Raw genomic sequence first — 23,651 nt, 5'->3', positions numbered from 1 at the left:
TGATGTAACTCTCTCATGTTGACATTTCTATCTCTCTCTCCCTTCCTTTCTCTCTAAAAAATCAATAAAAACAGATTGTTTTTAACTTAATTTTCTTTTATCCTCACCCAAGGACATTTTTGCATTTATCTTCAGATAGAGCAGGAGGGAGAGAGGGTGAGAGAGAAAGAAACATCAACGTGAGAGAGACATATTGACTGGTTGCCACCCACACAACCTCAACTGGGGCCAAGGACAAACTGCAACCGAGGTACCTGCCCTTAGTGGGAACCAAACCTGGGTCTCTCTGGTCTATGGGCCAACACTTTAACCATTGAGCCAAACTGACCAGGGCAATAAAAACATATTTTAAAAAAAGAGAGAGAGAGAGAGCAGAGCGCGGCTGTTGGAATCTGGTGAGGCAGAGCCGCGATGTTCCGTATTGAAGGCCTCGCGCCGAAGCTGGACCCCGAGGAGATGAAACGGAAGATGCACGAGGATGTGATCTCCTCCATACGGAATTTCCTTATCTATGTGGCCCTGCTGCGAGTCACTCCTTTTATCTTAAAGAAATTGGACAGCATATAAAGATTGAACATCAAATGTGAATGCATGATATGAAGAATCTGGTTTCTACTCTGCATATGAATCTGCAAATGAATAGGCTCAGAAAGATGTAAGAGACTCTTTGAATGGACATAAAACTTCTACTTGTTTAAGAGCAAGTTTGGTTGTGAAAACTGACCTTCATAGCTAAAATAGAAAACTATTTGGGAAGTATGAAAAGACATTTTTTTATGCCTGTGATATTCAGCTTCCATGAATGTTGGTGTAATTGTAAATAATGTCAAACTCCATTTTCTGGCAAGTATTAATTATATAAGGGAATTACGTCTGTAGTGGCACTGTCTTGTCAGTCATTTCTGTTGACCTTTTTACTTTTGCCTGGATTATCTTTGTTGAAAAGATCCTTATGATTAGTTATGTTTTATGGAAGCCAGCACACAACCACAACGTTTAAGCACAGGACCATTAATCTATATTTTTAATAAATGTACCAATTAAGAAAAAAGAAAAAAAGAAATAGAGAAAGATATAAAAAGTGGAAGCATATACCATGTTCATGGATTGGAAGAATCAACATCATTAAAATGTCCATACCACCCAAAGTAATCTATAGATTCAATGCAATCCCCATTAAAATACCAATGGCATATTGCACAGATCTAGAACAAACACTCCAAGAGTTGGATTCCAAAATGGCAGCAGAGTGAATGGAAGCTACACAGACCATCTCCCAGGATGAAACTGGAATTACAACAAAAATAAAGACATATTGTCAGGAAAAAGCAACAGAAAAGCAGCTTGGAGGACCATATAACCAGGGACACCCATCAATCCTAGTAGGCTTGCAGAGGCCCTAGAGGGAGCCTGGGAGCTCACAGACAGCAGTGGCCTTAGCTGTGAGCAGCACCCTCGAGGTTAAATTCCCAAGTGGCTCCACAGCGCACAGCCGAGAGAGAGGATAAAATAGCCACAGCCATTCATCTTGGGCTATGGCAGAGGGAGGGCGGACTGGACTGGAATTGTGTGGAGACACTTGGAGTTTGGAGGGCACTCAGAGTTTTGCTGAGCTGCAGCCACGCAGGACAGTGGCTATCTTACTCCTTCCCAGGGCTCTGGGGAGAGGCAGCAGACCCTCTCTCGAAGATTTAACCACACCTGGTGGACATTGAAATGCAAATTGAGGCCCATTAACAACCAACATTTGCCACACCCTTGGGACATCCTCTTATGCTGAACACTTGAGGGAGTTTCTCATTAAACTGAGAAGCCAAGGCTCTTCAAGTAACCACTACTGATAGCCTCCAGGCAAAAAATTAGAGGATAACTAAACCATTCCTAGGCTAGCAACTCTAACCAAGAAAGTAAGACTTGACAGTGGTGTTTAACGTGGGTCCTCCCTGGCTCATACAAACCCAGGAGAGGGAGCCACAAACAACAGAACACCAACAACCACAGGGAAAAATTGGCAGGCTCCAAAGCCCACTGTGATGGCCAAAAAGGTGAAACACAGAAACAAAAACCAAATGAAAGAACAAGACACCTCTACTAAAGATGACATAAATGAGGTGCAGTTAAGCTAGTTAACAGAACTAGAATTCAGAGACACGATCTTGAGGAAGCTCAACAGCATGTGTAAGGACATGAGCACCATGAATAAAGACATAGAAATGTTGAAAATCAACCAGTTGGAAATTAAAAACCACCAAGAAGAAATGAAGAATGACATATCAGAAATAAAGAACACATTGGAAGGTCTAAACAGCAGAGTAGAGGAACCTGAGGACTGGATCAGTGAATTAGAAAACAGGGTAGAAAAAATCAACCAATCAGAAAACCAAAAGGAAAAAACAATTAAAAAACAGGAAGACAGCTTAAGAGAACTGTGACACAACTGGAAAAGTAATAATATTCGCATCATAGGAGTACCCAAAGAAGAATAAAATGAGCAAGGGTTAGAGAATATATTTGAAGAAATAGTGACAGAAAACTTCCCTAATTTGGTGAAGGAAGAAGGCATTCAAGTTCAAGAAGCACATAGAGCCCCAAGTAAGAAGAACCTAAACAGGCCCACACCAACACACATAGTAATCAAACTGCCAAATATTAATGACAAAGAGAGAATCCTAAAAGCACCAAGAGATAAGCAACAGGTTACCTACAAAGGAAACCCCATAAGGCTCTCAGCAGACTTCTCAACAGAAACATTACAGGCCAGAAGGGAATGGCATGAGGTAATCAAGGTCATGAAAAACAAGGATCTGAATCCAAGACTACTCTACCCAGCAAGGCTCTCATTCCAAACAGAAGGTCAAATAAAGAACTTCTCAGACAAGAAAAGCTTAAGGGAATACTTTAGCACCAAACCAGCACTGCAAGAAATATTAAAAGGACCACTGTAATTAGCAGGAGAAATAGGAAGAAAAATAGAACCACACTAAACAAAAATGTCAATAAATAAGTACATATCAATAACCACTTTAAATGTAGATGGATTGAATGCTTCGATAAAAAGACACAGATAGCTGATTGGATAAGAAAGCATGACTCATCTATATGTTGTTTACAAGAGACCCACCTCACAACAAAAGACTCACATAGGTTGAAAGTGAAGGGATTGAGAAAAAGTCTTCCAAAAAAATGGAAAGAAAAAAAAAGCTGGGGTAGCAATACTCATATCTGATAAAATAGATTTCAAAATGAAGGCCATAACTAGAGACAAAAAAGGCCACTACATAATATTGAAAGGATCTATCCAACAGGAAGATATAACCTTGATAAACATATATGCACCCAATATAGGAGCACCAACATATATTAAAAATCTTCTGGAAGACTTCTAAAGAGAAATCGATAGCAATACAATCACAACAGAGGACTTCAACACCCCACTGACGTCACTGGATAGATCCTCTAGAAAAAAATCAGCAAGGAAAAAGAGGCTCTAAATGACCAAATGGATTTAATAGATATCTACAGAGAATTACACCCTAATACTACAGAATTCATATTCTTCTCTAGTGCACATGGGACATTTTCCAAGGTAGACCACATGTTAGGACACAAACTACATCTCTACAAGTTCAAGAAGATTTAAATCATATCAAGCATCTTCTCAGATCACAATGGCATACAACTAGAAATCAACTGCAACAAGAATACTCAAAAACATTTGAACACAGGAGGCTAAACAGCATATTATTAAACAACTAATGGGTTACCAAGGAGATCAAGGAAGAAATTGAGAACATCCTGGAAACCAATGAAAATGAACACACAACAACACAAAATCTATGGGATGCAGCAAAAGCAGTTCTGAGAGGGAAGTTCATAGCACTACAGGCCTACCTCAAGAAACAAGAAAAATCTCTAATAGACTATCTAACCTCACAACTTAAAGAGTTAGAAAGCAAACAAAAAGAAAACCCCAGAGAAAGTAGAAGGAAGAAAATAGTAAAGATCAGAGCATAAATAAATGACATGGAGACCATAAAAACAATTCAAAGGATCAATGAAACAAAGAGCTGATTTTTCAAAAAGATAAACAAGATTGATGGACCCTTAGCTAGACTCACCAAGAAACAAAGAGAGAGAACCCAAATACACAAAGTCAGAAATGAAAGAGGAGAAGTAACAACTGACACCACAGAAATACAGAAGATCATTAACAACTACTATGAACAATTATATGGCAACGGATTCAACAATCTAAGTGAAATGGACAAATGTCTAGAAACATATAGTCTCCCTAAACTGGACCGGGAAGAGATAGGAAATTTGAACAGACTAATAACAACCAAGAAAACTGAAGACGTAATCAAGACTCTCCTAGCAAACAAAAGCCCGGGCCCAGATGGCTTCACGGGGGAGTTTTACCGAACATTCAAAAAAGAACTAACACCCATTCTTCTCACACTATTTCAAAAAATTCAAGAAGAAGGAAGACTTACAAACTCATTTTATGAGGCCAGCATAATTTAAATTCCAAAACCAGAAAAAGATTACAAAGAAAGAAAACTGCAGGCAAAATCCCTGATGAACATAGACGTCAAAATCCTGAGGAAAATACTAGCAAATAGGATCCAGCAATACATCAAAAAAATTATTCACCATGACTAAGTGCAATTCATCCCAAAGATGCAAGGCTGGTACAATATTTCAAAATTAATAAACATGATACTCCACATAAATAAAATGAAGAATAAAAACCACATGATCATATCAATAGATGCTGAAAAAGCCTTCGACAAAATCCAGCATTCATTTCTGATAACAATGCTCAGCAATGTGGGAATAGAGGGATCGTATCTTGACATAGTAAAGGCCATATATGAAGGACCTACAGCCAACATCATACTCAATGGGCAAAAACTAAAAGCATTTCCCTTAAGAACAGGAACAAGACAGGGATGCCCACTTTTGCTGTTCTTATTTAACATAGCACTGGAACTCTTAGCCACAGCATCAGACATAAAGAAAAAATAAAAGGGATCCAATTTGGAAAGGAGGAAGTGAAACTGTTATTATTTGCAGATGACATGATACTATACGTAGAAAAACCCCAAAACTTGATAATAAATGTACTCAACTTAATAAATGAATTTGGCAAAGTAGCAGGATACAAAATTAACGTCCAGAAGTCGATGGCAGTCTTATACACCAATGATGAAGTCACAGAAAAAAAAAAAAAAACTTAGAAAACAATCCCATTTACCATTGTGGCAAAAAAAATTAAGATACTTAGGAATAAACTTAACCAAAGAAATAAAGGACCTATTTGCAGAAAACTACAGGTCATTGAAAAAAGAAATAGAGGAAGATATAAAAAAGTGGAAGCACATACCTTGTTCATGGATTGGAAGAATTAACATCATTAAAATGTCCATATTACCCAAAGCAATCTATAGATTAATGCAATCCCCATCAAAATACCAACAACATACTTCACAGAACTAGAACAAATATTTCAAAAGTTCATATGGAACCAAAAAAGACCTCGAATAGCCACAGCAATCTTGAAAAGGAAGAACAAAATTGGAGGGATCACAATACCAGATTTCAGGTTATACTACAAAGCCACTGTAATCAAAACAGCCTGGTACTGGCACAAGAACAGGCATATAGACCAGTGGAACAGAACAGAGAACCCAGAAACGGACCCAAGACAATATCCTCAATTAATATTTGACAAAGGTGGCAAGAGCATACAATGGGGTAAAGACAACCTTTTTAATAAATGGTGTTGGGATAATTGGACAGCTACATGCAGAAAAATTAAACTAGACCATCAACTTACACCATACACAAGAATAAACTCAAAATAGATAAAAGATTTAAATGTGACTCATGAATTCATAAAAATCCTAGAAGAAAATGTAGGCAACAAAATTTCAGACATCATACGCAGCAGAATTTTCACGGATACATCACCTGAGGCAGCAGAAACAAAGGAGAAAATGAACACATGGGACTACATCAAACTAAAAAGCTTCTGCACAGCAAAGATACAATCATCAAAATGGAAAGGCAACCCCCTGTATGGGAGAGCATAATTGCCAATGACATATCAGATAAGGGGTTAATTTCCAATATAGAGAGAGTGCTCATACAACTCAACAAAAGGAAGACAAAGAACCCAATTAAAAAATGGGCAGAGGAACTAGACATGTCTCCAAACAGGACATACAAATGGCTAAGAGACATATGAAGAAATGCTCAACATCACTAATCATCAGAGAGATGCAAATTAAAACAACAATGAGGTATCTCCTCACACCTGTCAGAGTGGCCGCCATCAACAAATCATCAAACAAGTGTTGGCAAGGGTGTGGAGAAAAGAGAACTCTAGTACACTGCAGATGGGAATGCAGACTGGGGCAGCCACTATGGAAAACAATATGGTGTTACCTCAAAATATTAAAAATTGAACTTCCATTTGACCCAGTGATCCCACTTCTAGGAATATACCCTAAGAAGCCTGAAACACCAATCAGAAAGTATATGTGTACCCCCATGTTTAGAGCAGCACTATTTACAATAGCTAAGATCTGGAAATGACTCAAATGTCCATCAGTAGACAAATGGATAAGAAGGCAGTGGTACATATACACAATGGAGTACTATGCAGCTGTAAGAAAGAAAGATCTCTTATCCTTTGAGATGACATGGAAGGACCTGGAAAGTATCATCCTAAGCGAAACAATCCAAAGAGAGAAAAACAAGTATCATATGATCTCAATTATTTGTGGAATATAATGAACATAACAGTCTGAAGAACGGGGTAGTCCCAGAGATATGGAAGTGGGGTACAGACTGACAACCCTCAGAAGAGGGGATGATGGGGGAACGATAAACCACAAAACTTATATGCATGTGTGAATAAACAATGGACATGGACAACAACTCTGGGACAGGGTGGGGAAGGAGGGAGAGGGGGGAATCAGTAGGGAAAAAGGAGAAACATCTGTAACAAAAATTAAAATAAATAAATAAATAAACAAACAAATAAACAAACAAACAAATAAAACTCCAAGAGTTTATATGAAACTAATAAAGACCACAAATAGCCACAATAATCTGGAAAAAGAAGATTAAAGTAGGAGGGATCACAATACCGGACATCAGATTGCACTACAAAGCCATTGTAATCAAAACATCCTACTACTGGCACAAGAACAGGCATATAGATCAATGGAACAGAACTGAGATCCAGAAATTGGCCCAGGATACTATACTCAATTAATTTTTGACAAAGGTGGCAAAAGCATACAATGGAGCAAAGACTTCCTCTTTAATAAATGGTGTTGGGAAAATTGGTCTGCTACAAGCAACAAATGAAGTTAGACCAGCAACTTACACCATACACAAGAATAAACTCAAAATGGTTAGAAGACTTAAATATGACTCGTGTATCCATAAAAACCCTAGAAGAAAATGTAGGCAACAAAATTTCAGACATCACAGGCAGTAGAATTTTCACTGGTACAATGCCGAAGGCAAGAGAAACAAAGGAAAAAGTTAATAGATGGGACTACATCAAACTAAAAAGCTTCTGCACAGCAAAAGAAACAACCAGCAAAATGGAAAGGAAATCCACTATATGGGAGAGCATAATTGCCAACGATACATCAGATAAGGGGTTCATCTCCAAAATATGTAGAGTACTCATACAACCCAACAAAAGGAAGACTAAGAACCCAATTAAGAGATTGGCAGAGAACCTAAATAGACACCTCTCCAAACAGTACATACAAATGGCTAAGAGACATATGAAAAAATGTTCAATGTCACTAATCATCAGAGAGATGCAAATTAAAAGGCCTATAAGGTATCACCTCATACCTGCTAGAATGGCTGCCATCAACAATCACACAAGTGCTGGCGAGGGTGTGGAGAAAAGGGGACTCCTAGTACACTGCTGGTGAGAAGGCAGACTTGTGCAGCCACTATGGAAAACAATATGGTGTTACCTAAAAAAATTAAAAATTGAATTGCCATTTGACCCAGTGATTCCACTTCTAGGAATATATCCTAAGAAGCCTGAAACACCAATCAGAAAGAATATATGTACCCCTATGTTCATAGCAGCACTATTTGCAATTGCTCTTGAAATAGCCCAAGTGTTCATCAACAGATGAGTGGATAGAAAAGCTGTGGTACATATACACAATGGAACACTATGCAGCTGTAAGAAAGACAGATCTCTTATTCTTTGAGATGACATGCAGGGATCTGGAGAGTATTATGCTAATCAGAGAAAAACAAATATCATGTGATCTCACTTATTTGTGGAATATAATTAACAAAAAAAAAGCTGATGAACAAAATAGACCCAGTGAGATATAGGGTACAGACTGACAAACCTCAGAAGAGGGTCGGGGAGAGGGACGAGATAAACCAAAAAACTTATGTGCATGTATGCATAACCAAGGGATATAGACAACAATGCTTGTGGGGTGGGGGCGGGATAGGGAGGAGGGTGTCTCGGAGGGAAAAGGAGAAACATTTGTAAGAATAAAAAATAATTTTAAAAAATCTTAAAAAATAAAAGTGTTATCAGACTCACCTAGAAACAGATGACTCATGCAAGGCAGGCTAGTTGAGGTTTTAATAAAGGGACTGTTTTCAAAGACCTTGTAAAACCAACAACAATTACTGCAGTGCTTTAGTTGCCACCTATAGGAGTGGAGGGTCTCAAGAAAGGGAGATTCTGGGCGCTCCCAGAGAGTAGCAACAAGGAGAGACCAACCCCTTAACAAAAAAAAAATAGCTCTTTTTTTTCTCCAGATTCTGAGGCATCCCTGAGCCCATAAGGGTAACACATCTGCACTATGCTTTCTAAGGCCAGTTACTGCCAATAGCCTAGGTCTGGCTATAGATTCCAATGGTCACCTAGTGACCAGTGACAATTTAGCTCTGCTAGGGTCTTTGGGGAAGCAGACACCAAGATGAGTTAAAAGTAAAAAGGTTTATTAGGGGTAACACTCATGAAAGAAAAATGCAGGAAGAGGAAAGGGGTGGTAGGGGGTTGGCAGTCAGAGAAGCAGTACACTTCTGCCAGAGGAGTGGTGGGAGGGAGCAGCCAAGCACTCCTGCGGCATCATGCTCAGTCACTGCCTTGGCTGCCCCAAGCTGAAGCAGACCCAAAGGAGTTAATAACTGGAGTCTGTCAGTTAACCTCATGCCTAGTGAATGGACCAGTGCTTTCATGGTGGCCCATCAAAGCAGTGAACCTCCATTCCTGCCACACTAACCTTGGTCCCAAGCAAAGGGAAACAGTCCTTCAAGGATATGGGTCAGGTGTGGATATGTCCTTCTCAGAGTTTGCATCTATGCTAGGCAGTATTGCCCACGGAGATAGGGCCTCTTTAGAGTAGCAACATGCATCAATATCACTCACTGTGGTACATTTTTCTCATTCTATGTGTCCTGGTTCCTCTTCCCCAACAAGGTGTGAACTCTTCAGCGCTACAGATTGTGTCTCACTTCCTCAGCATCCCTACAGAGACCAGCCTATGGCTGAACACAGAGTGAAAGCCCTGAGGTGGCTTCTCACTGCTTCCTCATCCAGGCTCCAGTGTGTCCTGCCCCTCCATTCTGAAGCACAGCAATTTGAAGGCTCCATTAGAACAGGCCATACCTTAAGCCCCTGTGGGGCTCACTCTCAGGGTAAGTTTCTGACAGAGGAGCACTTACCCCCTACTCCCTTTCCAATCTTTCATTGTTCTAGTCACAAATTAAAGAGTAAAGCAGGCAGTGCTTAGGAAAAGCACACCTCCCTTGCAGGAAAACATTTGACAATCGGTTCCCATGGCAACAGGCTTCCTTTTAAAGAATTATTTGTTCAATGTGCCAGACCTCGCCTTTCTCTTCTTGGGAGTAATGGCCAGCATTGAAAATGAGATCAGACAAGGCAAGTACAGAATATTCAGACAAGCCATGGGGCAGCTCTCACAAGCCCAGGAGGGCAGGTCTCAGTGTCTTTGTAGGGCCATACTTGTGTTCACCAAGGGGTTAAAAGATGCCAATGATGAGGTTTGAAAAAAGCTGACAGCAGCATTAACTGGCACTATTTAGAGCAACATAGCAAGTGTTCTGTAATTTTGGAAAAGGACCCAGTTTGCACATTCTGAGCAACAGTGCTTGCTCTAGCTTCTTATCCCTTTTTTTTTGGGGGGGGGGAGGTTCTTTGTCAGCCTTGGCACATGGACAGTGCTTTCCCCTCAGAGGAGAGCTGACCCTGGCCCCTGCCCCTCATCCTCATGACCAGTGAAAATTTACCTCTGCTAGAGTCCTCAGGGACGCAATGTGTTTAACTGAATAAGTGGGATAAGGTGTGTGTGTGTTGTAACCCAGGAGAGTCATCCTCACTCAGACATCAAGTAATTTTGAATATTAGGAGCTTTATTACCTGCGCAGGGACTGCAGCCAACCTACACAGAGGAGAACTGCAGCCCCGAGCTCAGGGTGAGGGTTGCTTATATAGGACAGGGGTTACTCAAGAGTTTAGCAGAACAAGCAAGCTACATGTACAGAAGCAGATATCAGCAGTTAGTAACTGCACAAGTTGTTTGTTTTATATTTCTTAACATTTACTAAACCCTAGCCTTGAATGCCTCATTGTCCCGTCTGGCATCTCCTGATTAGTTAAGCTCATGGTCAATACCCTTGTGGTCATGGCTGATGCATCACTTCAAGAATTTTTGCAAAAACAACTCAGGTTCAAGGAACCCAGGAGAGGTTCCTTCTTCTGGCGGATGGAGAATTACTGGGTTATAACATGTGTTTCCTACAGAATCACTGCTTCTTTCCTTTTATTCTGCAGTTCTCATGAGAGAATATCTCTTGTATCTTTCCCTAACTGAAACATCCAAGAAAGGAAATCCTGAGGACTGTTAACAACCTGCCCAAGCTGACATATTGTAAAGCCATCATCACATTTAGCATTGAATAAAAAAATGGTTAGACATGCAATAATGCAGGAAAATGGGGCCCATAAATAGAATAAAATATAAAAAGACTTAGATGTGACAGAGATGATGGAATTAGTAGAAAAGACTTTAAAAGAGCCATCATAAATATGCTCAATAATTTAAAGAAAAACCTTAAGATAATGAGATAAATAGAAGGTATAAATAAAAAGAAACAAAATGGAATACCTAGAGTTGAAAAATAAAATATCTAAAGTGAAAAATTCACCAAATGGGCTTAAATTAGACACTACAGAGTAAAAACAAAAACAAAACAAAACAAAAAAAACTATAAAATTGAAGACATAGTAAAGAAACTCTAAGTAGAAGCACAGAAAGGGAAAAAATGGCTGGGAAAAACAAACAAACAAACAAACAAACAAACAAACAAACAGAAAACCAGTTACTAATAGGACAATATCAAATAGCCTGACTTATTTGTAACTGGCATTCCAAAGAGGAAGTGAGATCAGAAAATAATTAGAAAATAGTAAAATATTTTCCCAATTTGTTGAAAAATATAAACCTCGATATTCAAGAAGCTCAATGAACAACAAGCAGAATAAATAAATACCCCATCAGAGTACATAATAATCTAATTGATGAAAAGCAGTGAGAAAGAGAAAATCTTACAGAAACTAAAAAAAAAAAAAAAGCACATTATATACAAGAGAACAAAAGTAAAACTTACTACAGAAGTTCTGTCAGAAATAGTGCAAGACAGAAAAAAATGACATCTAATGTGCTGAAATAAAAAATTGCTAACCTAGAACTCTATATGTAGTGAAAATATTCTTGAAAAGTAAAGATTAGCCCTGGCCAGATTGGTTCAGGGGTTAGAGCATTGGCCCAAAGACCGAAGGGTCTCAGGTTCAATTCCTGGTCAAGGTCACATACCTCAGTTGCAGGTTTGATCTCTAGCCTTGGTCAGCCTCGTGTAGGAGGCAACAAATTGATGTGTCTCTCTCACATCAATGTTTTTTCCTCTCTCCTTCCCTCCTCCCTCTCCCTTCCTCTTTCCCACTCTATTTAAAAGAAAGAAAAAAGAGGGGACTTCCGGTCAAGATGGCGGTGTAGGTAAACACGGTATCACGTCCTCCCACAACCACATCAAAGTTACAACTAAACTACAGAACAACAATCATTCAAAACCACCTGAAATCAAGCTGAATGGAAGTCCTACAACTACGGAATTAAAGCAGCAGCCACATCCAGACTGGTAGGAGGGGCACAGGCGCGAGAGGCGGCAGCCGGGCTGGTCCCACACCCAAGTGTGGCGGGTAAAAATTAGGAGGCTCCCTCGGCTGGGAAGGTCCTTCCTGAGGACTGAGGGGTCCCCGTCCCACACCAGGTACCCCGCTCAGGGTTCCAGTGCCAGGAAGAGAAGTCCCCATAACTTCTGGCTGGAAAAAACAGCAGAAACTGAGGCTCAGGGAGGTTGAAGTGGCTGGAGCCCCAGGCAGCACCTTAAAGGGCCCGCGCATGGACTTATCAGACTCTCTCCCTCTAAGCTTGGAGGGGAGGCAGCTTGAGGGGCACCAGAGACATACAGGGAAGAACTGAGCTGTTTGGCACTGGAGCGAGGGCTGGAGAGGGGGCTTTCTCCGGGACAAATGTGCTGTCAGAGGCCTTTGTTCCTTTGGTGAGCCCTTCCCTGGGGCAGCAGACAGTCTCCATATCTGGGACTCTAACAACCTGGCGCACACTGGTAGCCCCACCCTGGTGACTCCCTGAGGCCCCGCCCTGCCCCACCCAACTTTCAAGCCCACCCAAGCTGTTGCCACTTGCTTAACCATAGGATTGGCCTGTCTTGGATCCTGTTTCAGGTTTTTCCTAAATTCTTTCAAACGAGCAGCATCGGGTCTCAGCGAGCCCCATACCTCTCATTAAGTAATACACTGAAACAAACACAGGGAGGCAGCCAAAATGAGGAGACAAAGAAACAGGTCCCAAATGAAAAAACAGAACAAAACCCCAATAAAAGAACTAAGCAAAATGGAGATAAGCAACCTAACAGATACTGAGTTCAAAATACTGCTTATAAGGATGCTCAATGAACTTAGTGAGAATCTCAGTGAATTTAGGGAGGGCCTCAAGAGCATAAAAAAGGACCAGTTAGAAATCATGGATACACAGTTAGAATTGAAGGAGGCAGTAACTGAAATAAAGAATAATTTACACAGCTTCAATAATAGAGTACGTAAATCCAAGGAACAAACCATCGATTTGGAATATAAGGAAGCAAAAAATGCCCAATCAGAACAGCTAAAAGAAAAAAGAATCCAAAAAAATGAGGATAGTGTAAGGAGCCTCTGGGACAACTTCAAGCGTGCCAACATTCGCATCTTGGGGGTGCCAGAAGGAGAAGAGCGAGAACAAGAAATCGAAAACCTGTTTGAAACAATAATGGCAGAAAACTTCCCTAACTTGGTGAAGGAAACAGACATACAAGTCCAGGAAGCACAGAGAGTCCCAAACAAGATGAACCCCAAGAGGCCCACACCAAGACACATCATCATCAAAATGGAAAAGGTTCAAGACAAAGAGAGAATCTTAAAAGCAGCAAGAGAAAGGCAGCTAGTTACCTACAAAGGAGTTCCCATTAGGCTGTCAGCTGATTTCTCAAAAGAAACTTTGCAGGCCATAAGGGAGTGGCAAGAAATATTCAGAGTGATGAAAACCAAGAACCTACAACCAAGATTACTCTATCCTGCAAAGCTGTCATTTAGAATCGATGGACATATAAAAATTTCCCAGACAAGAAAAAGTTAAAGGAGTTCATCACTCTGAAACCGTTATTATATGAAATGATGAAGGGTCTTTTTGAAGAAAAAGATAAAATGTATGAACAAACAAAATGGCAATGAATACATATCTATCAACAATGGAATCTACCAACAAAATGAACAGGTAGAACAGAAACATTCTCATAGATACAGAGAACATTTTGTTGGTTGCCAGTTCCGAGGGGGGTTGGGGGAATGGGTGAAAAAGGAGAAGGGATTAAGAAGCACAAATTCATTGCTAGACTGACAAATCTCAAAGGGAAAGGGGTTGGGGGGATGGGAAGAAATAAACCAAAGAACTTATATGCATAACCAATGGACACAGACAATAGTGTGGGAAAAGGTGGGAGGGGGGCGGGAGTGGGGAGGAGGGGGTCAATGGGGGAAAAATGTGGAACGTCTGTAATACATTTTACATCCAACAATAAAGATTTGAGAAAAATATAAAAATAAAAAAAGAACAGAAAGAAAAAAGAAAAAAAATAAATAGAAAAGTATCCTTGGATTAAAAAAAAAAAAGAGGAAACAGTCACTGGTACTGGTACTCACACCAGGTTTAGGAATAGTGCCTTTTCCCACCAACCAAAGTGGAAAGCCTCATAATTTATGAAGCATTGGGTAGAGTGCTCATAACGAGTTTGTCACAGTATTGGGGCAAAGTAAACCTAAGTGAAATTCTATACTGGTACTGCCTAACAATAAGAATCAAAAGGATAAAGTTGTTAGCAAGTAACTTATCCACATCCCAGAACAAAGTTAAAAAATATTTATAAGATTAAAAATATATATATCCAACTGGAAAATTTCACAATGTCTGGCAAAAATCACCAGGCATGCACAAAAGCAGAAAAATATGACTCATAATAAGGAGAAAATAAATGAAAACTGACCCAGACATGACTCAGAAGATAGAATTAAATAGAAGAGATCATTATAAGAATTATTATGACTGTATTCCATGTGTTTAAGAAGCTAAAGAAAAGATTAACCATGATAAGTGGGAATACAAAAGATATTAAAAAAAAAAACCATATCAAAATTCTACAAATGGAGAATTATGGTATTTAAAGTGAAAAATACATCAAATAATATTAATGATAGATTATTTATTGCAAAAGAGAAGATCCACAAATCAGAAGACATAGCAAATAGAAATGAGCCAAGCCCTCGCTGGTTTGGCTCAGCGGTTAGAGCGTCGGCCTGCGGTCCAGAGAGACCCCCTGTTTAGTTCCTGCTAACGGCAGGTACCTCAGTTGCAGTTTGTCCCTGGCCCTGGTTGGGTCGTGCGGGTTGCAACCACTAGATGTGTCCCTTTCACATTGATGCTTCTCTCTCTCTCCCTCCCACTCTATCTGAACAAAAAATGGAAAAATGTCCTCGGGTGAGGATTAAAAAAAAAAAAAAAGAAAGAAAGAAAGAAATGAGCCAAAAAGAAACCAAAGAGAAAAAGGACCTAAAAGATGACAGTGCAACAGTGAGTTAGAGCACTTTATGTGGCTTAATATACATGTAATTAAAGTCATCAAAGAAGGGAGAAAGCAGAGTCCGGCCGGTGTAGCTCAGTGGTTGAGCAGCAACCCATGCACCAAGAGGTCGCCGGTTCGATTCCCAGTCAGGACACATGCCCAGGTTGTGTGCCCGATCCCCAGTGGGGAGCATGAAGGAGGCCACCAATTGATGTTCTCTCTCATCGATGTTTCTATCTCTCTCTCCCTCTCATTTCCTCTCTCTCTAAAATCAATAAAGGAAAAAAAATAATTAAAAAATAAAGAAAGGAGAAAACAGAAAAATATATTTTTTAAATGGCCAAAGTTTTTCCAGATTTGATAAAAGCTATATACCTAGCCTGGCCAGTGTGGCTCAGTGGCTGAGTACCAAGCCATGCACCAAGAGGTCGTCAGTTCAATTCCCAGTCAGGGCACTTGCCCAGATTGTGGGCCAAATCCCCAGTAGTGGGCATGCAGTAGGCAGCCAATCGATGTTCTCTCTCATTGTTGTTTCCATCTCTCTCCTTCTTCCTTCCTCTCTCTCTAAAATCAATAAAGAAAAAGAAAAAGAAAAGCTATATAACTATAGCTAGATCAAAGACATTCAATAAATTTCAAGCACAAGAAGTATAAAGAATCTAAACCAAAGCACATAATAATACAGTTGCTCAAAACCAGAGATAAAGGGGAAAATCATACAAATAGCCAGTAATAAAAGACATACTACATATAAAACAAAGATAAAGCTTTCTCATTGGACACAATGCAAGCTGAAACTCAGGAAAGCACATCTTTAAAGTGCTGAAAGAAAAACACGTCAACCTAGAATTCTTTACTCAGCATAAATATCTTAAAATACAAACATGAAATAAAGACATTTTCAGATATTCCAAAGCTGAAAGAACTCATCCAGCTAACGTGCATGGCAAGAAATGTTAAAGGAAGTCCCTCAAGCAGAAGGAAAATGAAAATTGGATTTATACAAAGGAATAGAGCACTGGATATGACAATGACAGAAGTAAATATATTATATTTTAAATATAATATTTATAGGTTTTTTTATTAGTTTTTTTAATAGGTTTTTTATTAGGTAATATTATTAGGTTTATATTGCTTTAACAATGATTGACAATTTAAACCAAAAATAATAATGTATTTTGGGCTTATAACATATATAGAAGTGAAATGTATGACAAGAGTAGCACAAAGTCCCCCCCCCCAAAAAAAAAATGGAAGTGCACTAATGTAAGATACTTAAAGTATATATAAAATGATGTAATATCACTTGGAGTTAGACTGTGGTAAGAAAAGATAGATACTATAGACCCTAAAACAACCACCAAAATAATGCAACAAAATTATATAAAAGACCAAGAAAGAAGATAAAATGAATCATATAAAAATACTCAATACAAAAGAAGGCAAAACAACAACAAAAAACAAGGGGGATGGAAGGAACAGAAAATAGATGGGACAAATAAAAATCAAATAGCCATACACATTAAATGTAAGTAGTCTAAACACTAAGTTAAAAGGCTAAATTACTAGATTGGTTAAGATCCAACTACATGCTGTCTACAAGTAACATACATTAAATTACAAAATGCTGCAGGTGATAAGAGAAAAGACGGAGAAAGATATACCATGCTAACTCTAATCAAAAGAAAGCTGGAGACAAAGTAAATTTCAAAGCAAAGTATACTACCATAAATAGAGTAATTTTATAATGATAAAAGGGTCAAAAAATCAAGAAGAAAACAATCTCATATTTATTTTCTGTTCCTCCAATCCCCCTTGTTTTTTATTTTATGAACCTAATAACAGAGCTTTAAAATGCATAGAGCATCCTGGCCAATGTCACTCAGTGGACTGAGCATCATCTGATGGACTGAGATGTCCCGCTTTGATTCCTGGTCAGGGCACATGCCGGGATTTTGGGCTCGATCTCCAGTGGGAGGGCATGCAGGAGGCAGCTGATTGATGTATCTCTCTCACATCAATGTTTCTATCTCTCTCTCCCTTCCTCTCTCTAAAAAAAAAAAAATCAATAAAAACATATTTAGAAAAAAAAGCACATAGAGAAAAACTGGTAAAACTGCAAGGAGAAATAAACAAATTCACAAAAGATTTTAGAAACTCAAAAAGTAATAGAAAAGGTAGACTGAAGTTCAATAAAGCTAGAGAGGACTTGAACAACAATATCAACTTGACTTAATTGACATTTATAGAACACTCTACTCAGCAAGTGCAGGATTCCCATTATTTTTAAATGCACGTCTAACACTTACATATTTTGGAACATAAAATTAATCTTAATAAATCTGAAAGGATTCTAAATTACAATAAAAAATTAAATTGTAAAACCCAAACAGAAAATATCTGAAACAATTTATAAATATTTGGAAATGAAACAGCACACTTCTAAATAGGACATGAATCAAAGAAAAATCAAAAGGGAAACTGGAAATTATTCTGAACTAAGTAAAAATTAAACACATCCAAATTTGTGATATGCAACTAAATCAGCATTGAAGGAAAATTTATATTACTAAACGTGTATTATACAAAAATGCAAGTCTCAAATCATGATTTTATCTTCCACCTCAAGAAGGTAGAAAAAGAAGAGCAAAGAAAATTCAAGTGAGCAGAAAAGAAGTAAGAAAGATAAGAGTAGAAATAAGTGAAAGATGAAACAGAAAAACAATAAATAAAAACTGATTCATTGAGAAGAACAATAAAATTGATAAACCTCTTACTAGATTGGTCAGAAAAAGAGAGAAAATACAATTTACCAATAGAATAGAGGAATAAGAGGGATGATTTTACAGATACAAAAGGACAGTAAGAGAGTATTATAAAAATTTATGCCAATAAATTTGACAACTTAGACAGAATGGACAAAATTCTTGAAAGAGACAAAAACCAAAACTTACATGAAAAGACATGATCTCTGTAACCCTATAGTTATTAAAGAAATTGAATTTGTAGTTAAAACCCTACCCACAACGAAAACCCCAGTCCCAAACGGCTTAACTGATGAATTCTACCAAACATTTAAGGAAGAAATAACAATTCTAACTTCTTCCAGAAAATTTAAGATTAGAGAATACTTGCCAATTCATGCTATGAGGCCAGCATTACTGTCATTCTAAAACCAGACTAAAAAATTACAAAAAAACAAAAAAAACAAAAACAAACTAAAGACCAATATTCCTCATATATATAGGTGAAGAAAATTTTAACAAATTTTAGCTAATCCAATTCAATAACTTATATGATTTGTAAACAGGCTAGTACATGACCAAGTGGAATTTATCCCAGGAATGCAAGTTTGGTTTAACACTTGCGAATTATTGAAAATAATTCCCCATATAAATAGACTGAAAAAAAAACAACCACTCAATAAAAAAAGAAAAACCCTATGAATATCTCAATAGATACAAATGACAAAACCCAACATTCATTAGTGATAAAAAAAAAAAAAAAAAAACTTCCTCAAAGTGAGTGTATGGTATTAGTTTTCTGTTAATTTATAGCAAATTGCCACAAACTTGGAGGCTTAAAACATAACCCGTGTATTACCTAACAATTCTGTAGATCAGAAATCAGGGTGGGCTGGACTGCTTTCTCTGCTCAGGATCTCACATTGTGGGGTTAGCTAGACTGGACTCTCATCTGGAGGCTCTTGAGAAGAATTTACTTTCAAGCTCATTTAGGCTGTTGGCAGAACCCAGTTGTAGGTTGGTCTAAGGTCTGTGTTTCCTTGCTGGCTGCTAGCCAGGGTCTGCCATCAGCTCCCTAAGGCCCACATTTTTCTCCATCTTCAAAGCAGCAATGGTGTCATATTTTCCACTTTGAATCTGACTTCCCTTTCTACTAACTGGAGAAAAGTCTCTAACTTTTAAAAAAAGATTTAATTTTTTTAGAACTGTTTTAGGGTCACAGAAAACTTGAGAAGTTGTTACAGAAGTTTCTCATATACTTCCTGTTCTCACACATGCATAGCCTCTCCCATTATCAACTTCTCCCACCAGAGTGGTTACATTCTTTATAATTGATGAACCTACATTAACCTACATGAACCCATCATTATCACCCAAAGTCCATAGTTTGCCTAAGGCTTTACTCCTGGTATAGTATATCCTCTGGTTTGGACAAATGTATAATGCTATATATCCATCATGATAATATCATACAGAGCATTTTTACTGTCCTTAAAAATCCTCTGCTTCATCTATTCATCCCTCTCCTCCATCTCAACCTCTGGTAACCACTGATCTTTTTACTGTTTCTATAATTTTGTCTTTTCCAGAATGTCATATACAGTCGTGCACTGCTTAAGGATAAGGATACCTTCTAAGAAATGCATTATTAGGTGATTTGGTCCTTGTGAGAACATCATAGATTGTACTTTCTCCTGAAGGACCTGACTGAGGATCTTCTTGAGAAGGTGTCACTCTTTTCAGAAATATGTCCATGGTGATTTCCTTGGTTTGTTTATTTTTTTTCATTATAGATTTGCCTGTAATCAGATAATGCATCACAAACATTCCTCTCTATTATTGAAAACCTTTTGGTGTTAGGGTCCATTTTTCCAAACTTTTTAAGGAGCATGTTGAGGTCTGTAAAAGCTTCTGCTAAACCCTTCACTGAATTTTCTTGGGGGTTCTTCTTTTTCTTCTCCTGCAGTTTCCTTTGCTCTTGACTTTCTTCAGCTATGGATTCCTGTTCCAGTTCCAATAACTCCTCATTAGTCAGTTCCTCAGGAACAACCTCTAGGAGTTCCTCAATGTCATACTCATTCACACCCACCTTAAAGTTACTTACCATCTCAACCACAGCCTTGTTGATTTTTGCAACCTCCTCATCCTTAGCAAATCCTTTGAAGTCATGTATGAAACTCTTGAGTGTCTTCTTCCAGATGCCAGTCATACACTCCTTAGTGACATCACTCCAAGCCCAAGCAAGGTTCTTGATACAATCATAGATGTTATAATTCTTCCCAAATTGCATTGGTGTCTTCTCAGTTGCAGCAATAGCCCGGGCAAAGGTCCTCCTTAGACAGTAGGCCTTAAAAGCTGCTATAACTCCTTGATCCATTGGTTGGATCAGAGAGGTAGTGTTTGGAAGGAGAAACACCACTTTGATATTGGGATGAAGATAACCAATAAAAGGACAATGTCCAGAAGCATTATCAACAATAAACAAAATCATCATGTTCAGAAGCATTATCAACAATAAGCAAAAGCATGCTATTCTCCAAGTATTACTTCTCCATATCACTGGCACAGAAATTCAGGAGAGTATCTTGGAAGAGGAGCTGGGTCATCCATGACTTCCCGTTGCCTCTATAGGACACTGGCAGCATGTGCTTATTGATAAGCTCAAAGGCCCTGGAGTTCTCATTGTGCCAGATCACAAAGGGTTTCAATGTGTAATCTGCAACATTGCCCCCAAGCAAGACTGTTATCCTGTCCTTAAAAGCCTTGAAACCTGGTATTGACTTGATCTCCTTATTAATTTTCTTTCAGGCATCAATTTCTAGAATAGAGAGGCTTCATCCATATTGAATATTCACTCTGGCAAGTAATTGCCCTCCATAATCAGTTTATCTAGAGTTCCCAAAAATTCTTCACCTGCCTTCACATCAGGACTAGCAGACTCACCACTTACTTTCATGTTATATAATGAATAACGATTCTTGTATTGTTTAAACCACCCAGAAGTAGTGGTAAATTCAACATCATAGTCAGGTCCAGCTTTTTTCTTTTAACATTGCAAACTATTGGCTTTGGTCATGATAATCACAATGCTGAGAGAGACAAAATTCTGTGTCTGGTCTTCAATCCAGGTCATTAGGAGTTTCTCCATGTCTGACATAGGCTCTTCTTAAATTTTTTTTTTATCCTTACCCGAGGACATTTTTTCTTTTTTTGTTTTTGTTTTTTTGTTCAGATCATTTCTTCTATGTCACAGAGAGGTGGGGCATGCTGACAGGCAGAAAGAGAAAGGCAGGGTAAAGTGCAAGAAGATGAGAGGCCATTTGGTCCCACTTCCTGGTTCCAGGCCCTTATGAGACTTGACTGTGTTTCCTATCCTGATATTTTATGAGATACCTGTGTACCCGTCTTTTTTTTTTAGACAGTGGAAGGGAGAGAAAGGAAGAGAGAGAGAAACGTCGACATGAAAGGGACACATCGAGTGGCTGCCACCCGCACAACCCAATCAGGGCCGGGGACAAACTGCAACCGAGGTAAGCACCCTTAGCGGGAACCGAACCGGGTCTCTCTGGACCGCAGGCTGACCCTCTAACCACTGAGCCAAACCAGCCAGGACTCTTCTTAAATTTTTTTTTAGTCCATTGCCTTCCATGTATCTGATCCTTTAACAGCCCTGTCACTTTGTTCTTGTTGTTCAGGATCAGAGCTGTGGTGGAATGGGGACATGCCTGACTGGTGAACAATAACCACCACTGGTTTTCCACCTTGTAGTTCTTAATCACTTTTAATTTTGTTTCCAGGTGAATCGCTCATCATGGCCTCTTACTGACAACATTAGCAGTGGATTTTGTACACTTAGGAGCCATGATAAATAACACTAGATTAAATTAAGCACGAGAAAATGATGCCATCAAGAGACATGGTAAACACAAAATGTATGAAGTTGCTGCTGGTGTAACATGGCACACTGTTTTACAGCAACTTTTTTTTTTTTTATAAGTAGAAAGAGAGCACTTTGAAGTAATAATAAAAAGTATAGTATACAACCTAATAACAGTCATTCATTATCACTACCAATTATATATACCACTATAATTGTGTGTGGTATACTTTTATATGACTGGCAGCACAGTAGGTTTGTTTACACCAGCATCACCACAAATCCTTGAGTTATGTGTTGCACTATGGCATTATGACAGCTACAATGTTACTAGGTGATAGGAATTTCTCAGCTTCATTATAATCTTACGGGACCACCATGGTCTATTATTGACTAAAACGTCATATGTGCACATGACTGCAATAAAATAACAGAAATTAATAAAATAATGATAAAGAGAATAAACAAACCCAAAAGCTGATTCTTTAAAAACATCAATGAAATAGCTAAAATACTGAGAATATTAACCCAGAGAGCAAGAGAAAAAACCCACAACTAATTAATATTAGGAATGAAAAAGGAGTCATAATGACAGAAGCATTCATCATTTAAAACATCGGAAGAGGCCCTGGCCAATGTGGCTCAGTTGGTTGGGTGCGGTCCCATGCACCCAAAGGTTGCCAGGTCACTTCCCGGTCAGGGCACATGCCCAGGTTGCAGGCTTAATCCTGGTAGGGGTTGCAGTAGGATATTTTGCTCTCACATCAATGTTTCTCTCTCTCTCTCTCTCTCTCTTTCTCTCTCTCTCTCTCTCTCTGTCTCTCTCCCTCTCCCTTCCTCTCTCTCTAAATATAAAATCAATAAAAAATCTTTAAAAAGAAAAATATAAATCTGAAGAAAACACTAACAAATTTATGGCTATAATAGCATTTGAAAAACTTACATAAAATGGGAAAAATTAGAAAAATCTGACCTACTAAAATTGATATCAGAAGCAAATAGAAAACCCAGATATTCCAGTTACCATTAAAGAAATCCAATCAGTAGTTAGAAATTTCTCCCCAGTTATCCCAACTGCCCACCTCAAAATATATTCTAGGTTCAGATGATTGTATTTTTATTTTATTGATTTTAGAGAGAGATAAGAAGGGAGAGAGAGAGAGAGAAACATCAATTTGTGGTTCCATTTATTCATTCATTCATTCACTGGTTGCTTCCTGTATGTGCTCTGATCAGGATCAAACCTGCAACCTTGGTGTATGGCATATTAGGACAAGACTCCAACCAACTGAGCTACCCGGTCAGGACCTCAGATGATTTTAAAAAGCAAATTTTTACTAAACCTTGGTTGAAAAAACAATCCCTATTTATCTTCTGGTTTGAAGATGTTATTGCCATCTTTGACCTCCATGTTTTCTTATGATAAGTCAGCGGTAATTCCTATTACTATTCCTTTGTATGTAATATACCTTTTTCTTATGGCTGCTTTCAAGATGTTCTTGGTTTAGAGCAATTCATTTTTGGTTACAGCAGTTTGACTATGATGTGCTCTCTCCTTATTCTTCAGTATGTGTCATTTCCCAACCGCATGCCTATGTAAACCTTATCTGCTTCATAAACAGATGCCCAGATCAAGTTAAACTGCCCATTCCTGGCAATCATCACAGCCTGCCTGGTAATAGAGAAGTAGATACACCCAGCATTTATCCCTTACATTACAACTTTAATGGGTTCCTAAGCTGAGCCAAAATATTCATGTGTCTGAA

General features: G+C 38.5%; 1 protein-coding gene and 1 long non-coding RNA gene across 3 annotated transcripts in view; both read left to right on the top strand.

Moving 5' to 3' along the window:
* LOC118615944 overlaps positions 1 to 23,651 on the top strand; it is a 35,362-nt gene that overhangs the window by 8,895 nt on the left and 2,816 nt on the right. Inside the window, exons 2-3 of one of the 2 annotated variants that reach the window (XR_004956505.1) lie at positions 9,494 to 9,711; positions 21,427 to 21,472. This is a non-coding gene — a long non-coding RNA (uncharacterized LOC118615944). Of the gene's footprint in view, positions 1 to 9,493; positions 9,712 to 21,426; positions 21,473 to 23,651 lie in introns of those variants that run through there. The other variant, XR_004956504.1, reaches the window with a different exon arrangement.
* Positions 412 to 877, top strand: LOC118615943 (mitochondrial import receptor subunit TOM5 homolog). Its single transcript, XM_036241254.1, has one exon. It carries the CDS (start codon positions 412 to 414, stop codon positions 565 to 567), a length of 156 nt encoding a protein of 51 aa, XP_036097147.1. The 3' UTR covers positions 568 to 877.

Source organism: Molossus molossus, unplaced genomic scaffold, assembly GCF_014108415.1.
Source record: "Molossus molossus isolate mMolMol1 unplaced genomic scaffold, mMolMol1.p scaffold_m16_p_4, whole genome shotgun sequence".
Taxonomy (NCBI): Eukaryota; Metazoa; Chordata; class Mammalia; order Chiroptera; family Molossidae; genus Molossus; species Molossus molossus.
This window is presented reverse-complemented; position numbering and strand designations above follow the sequence as displayed.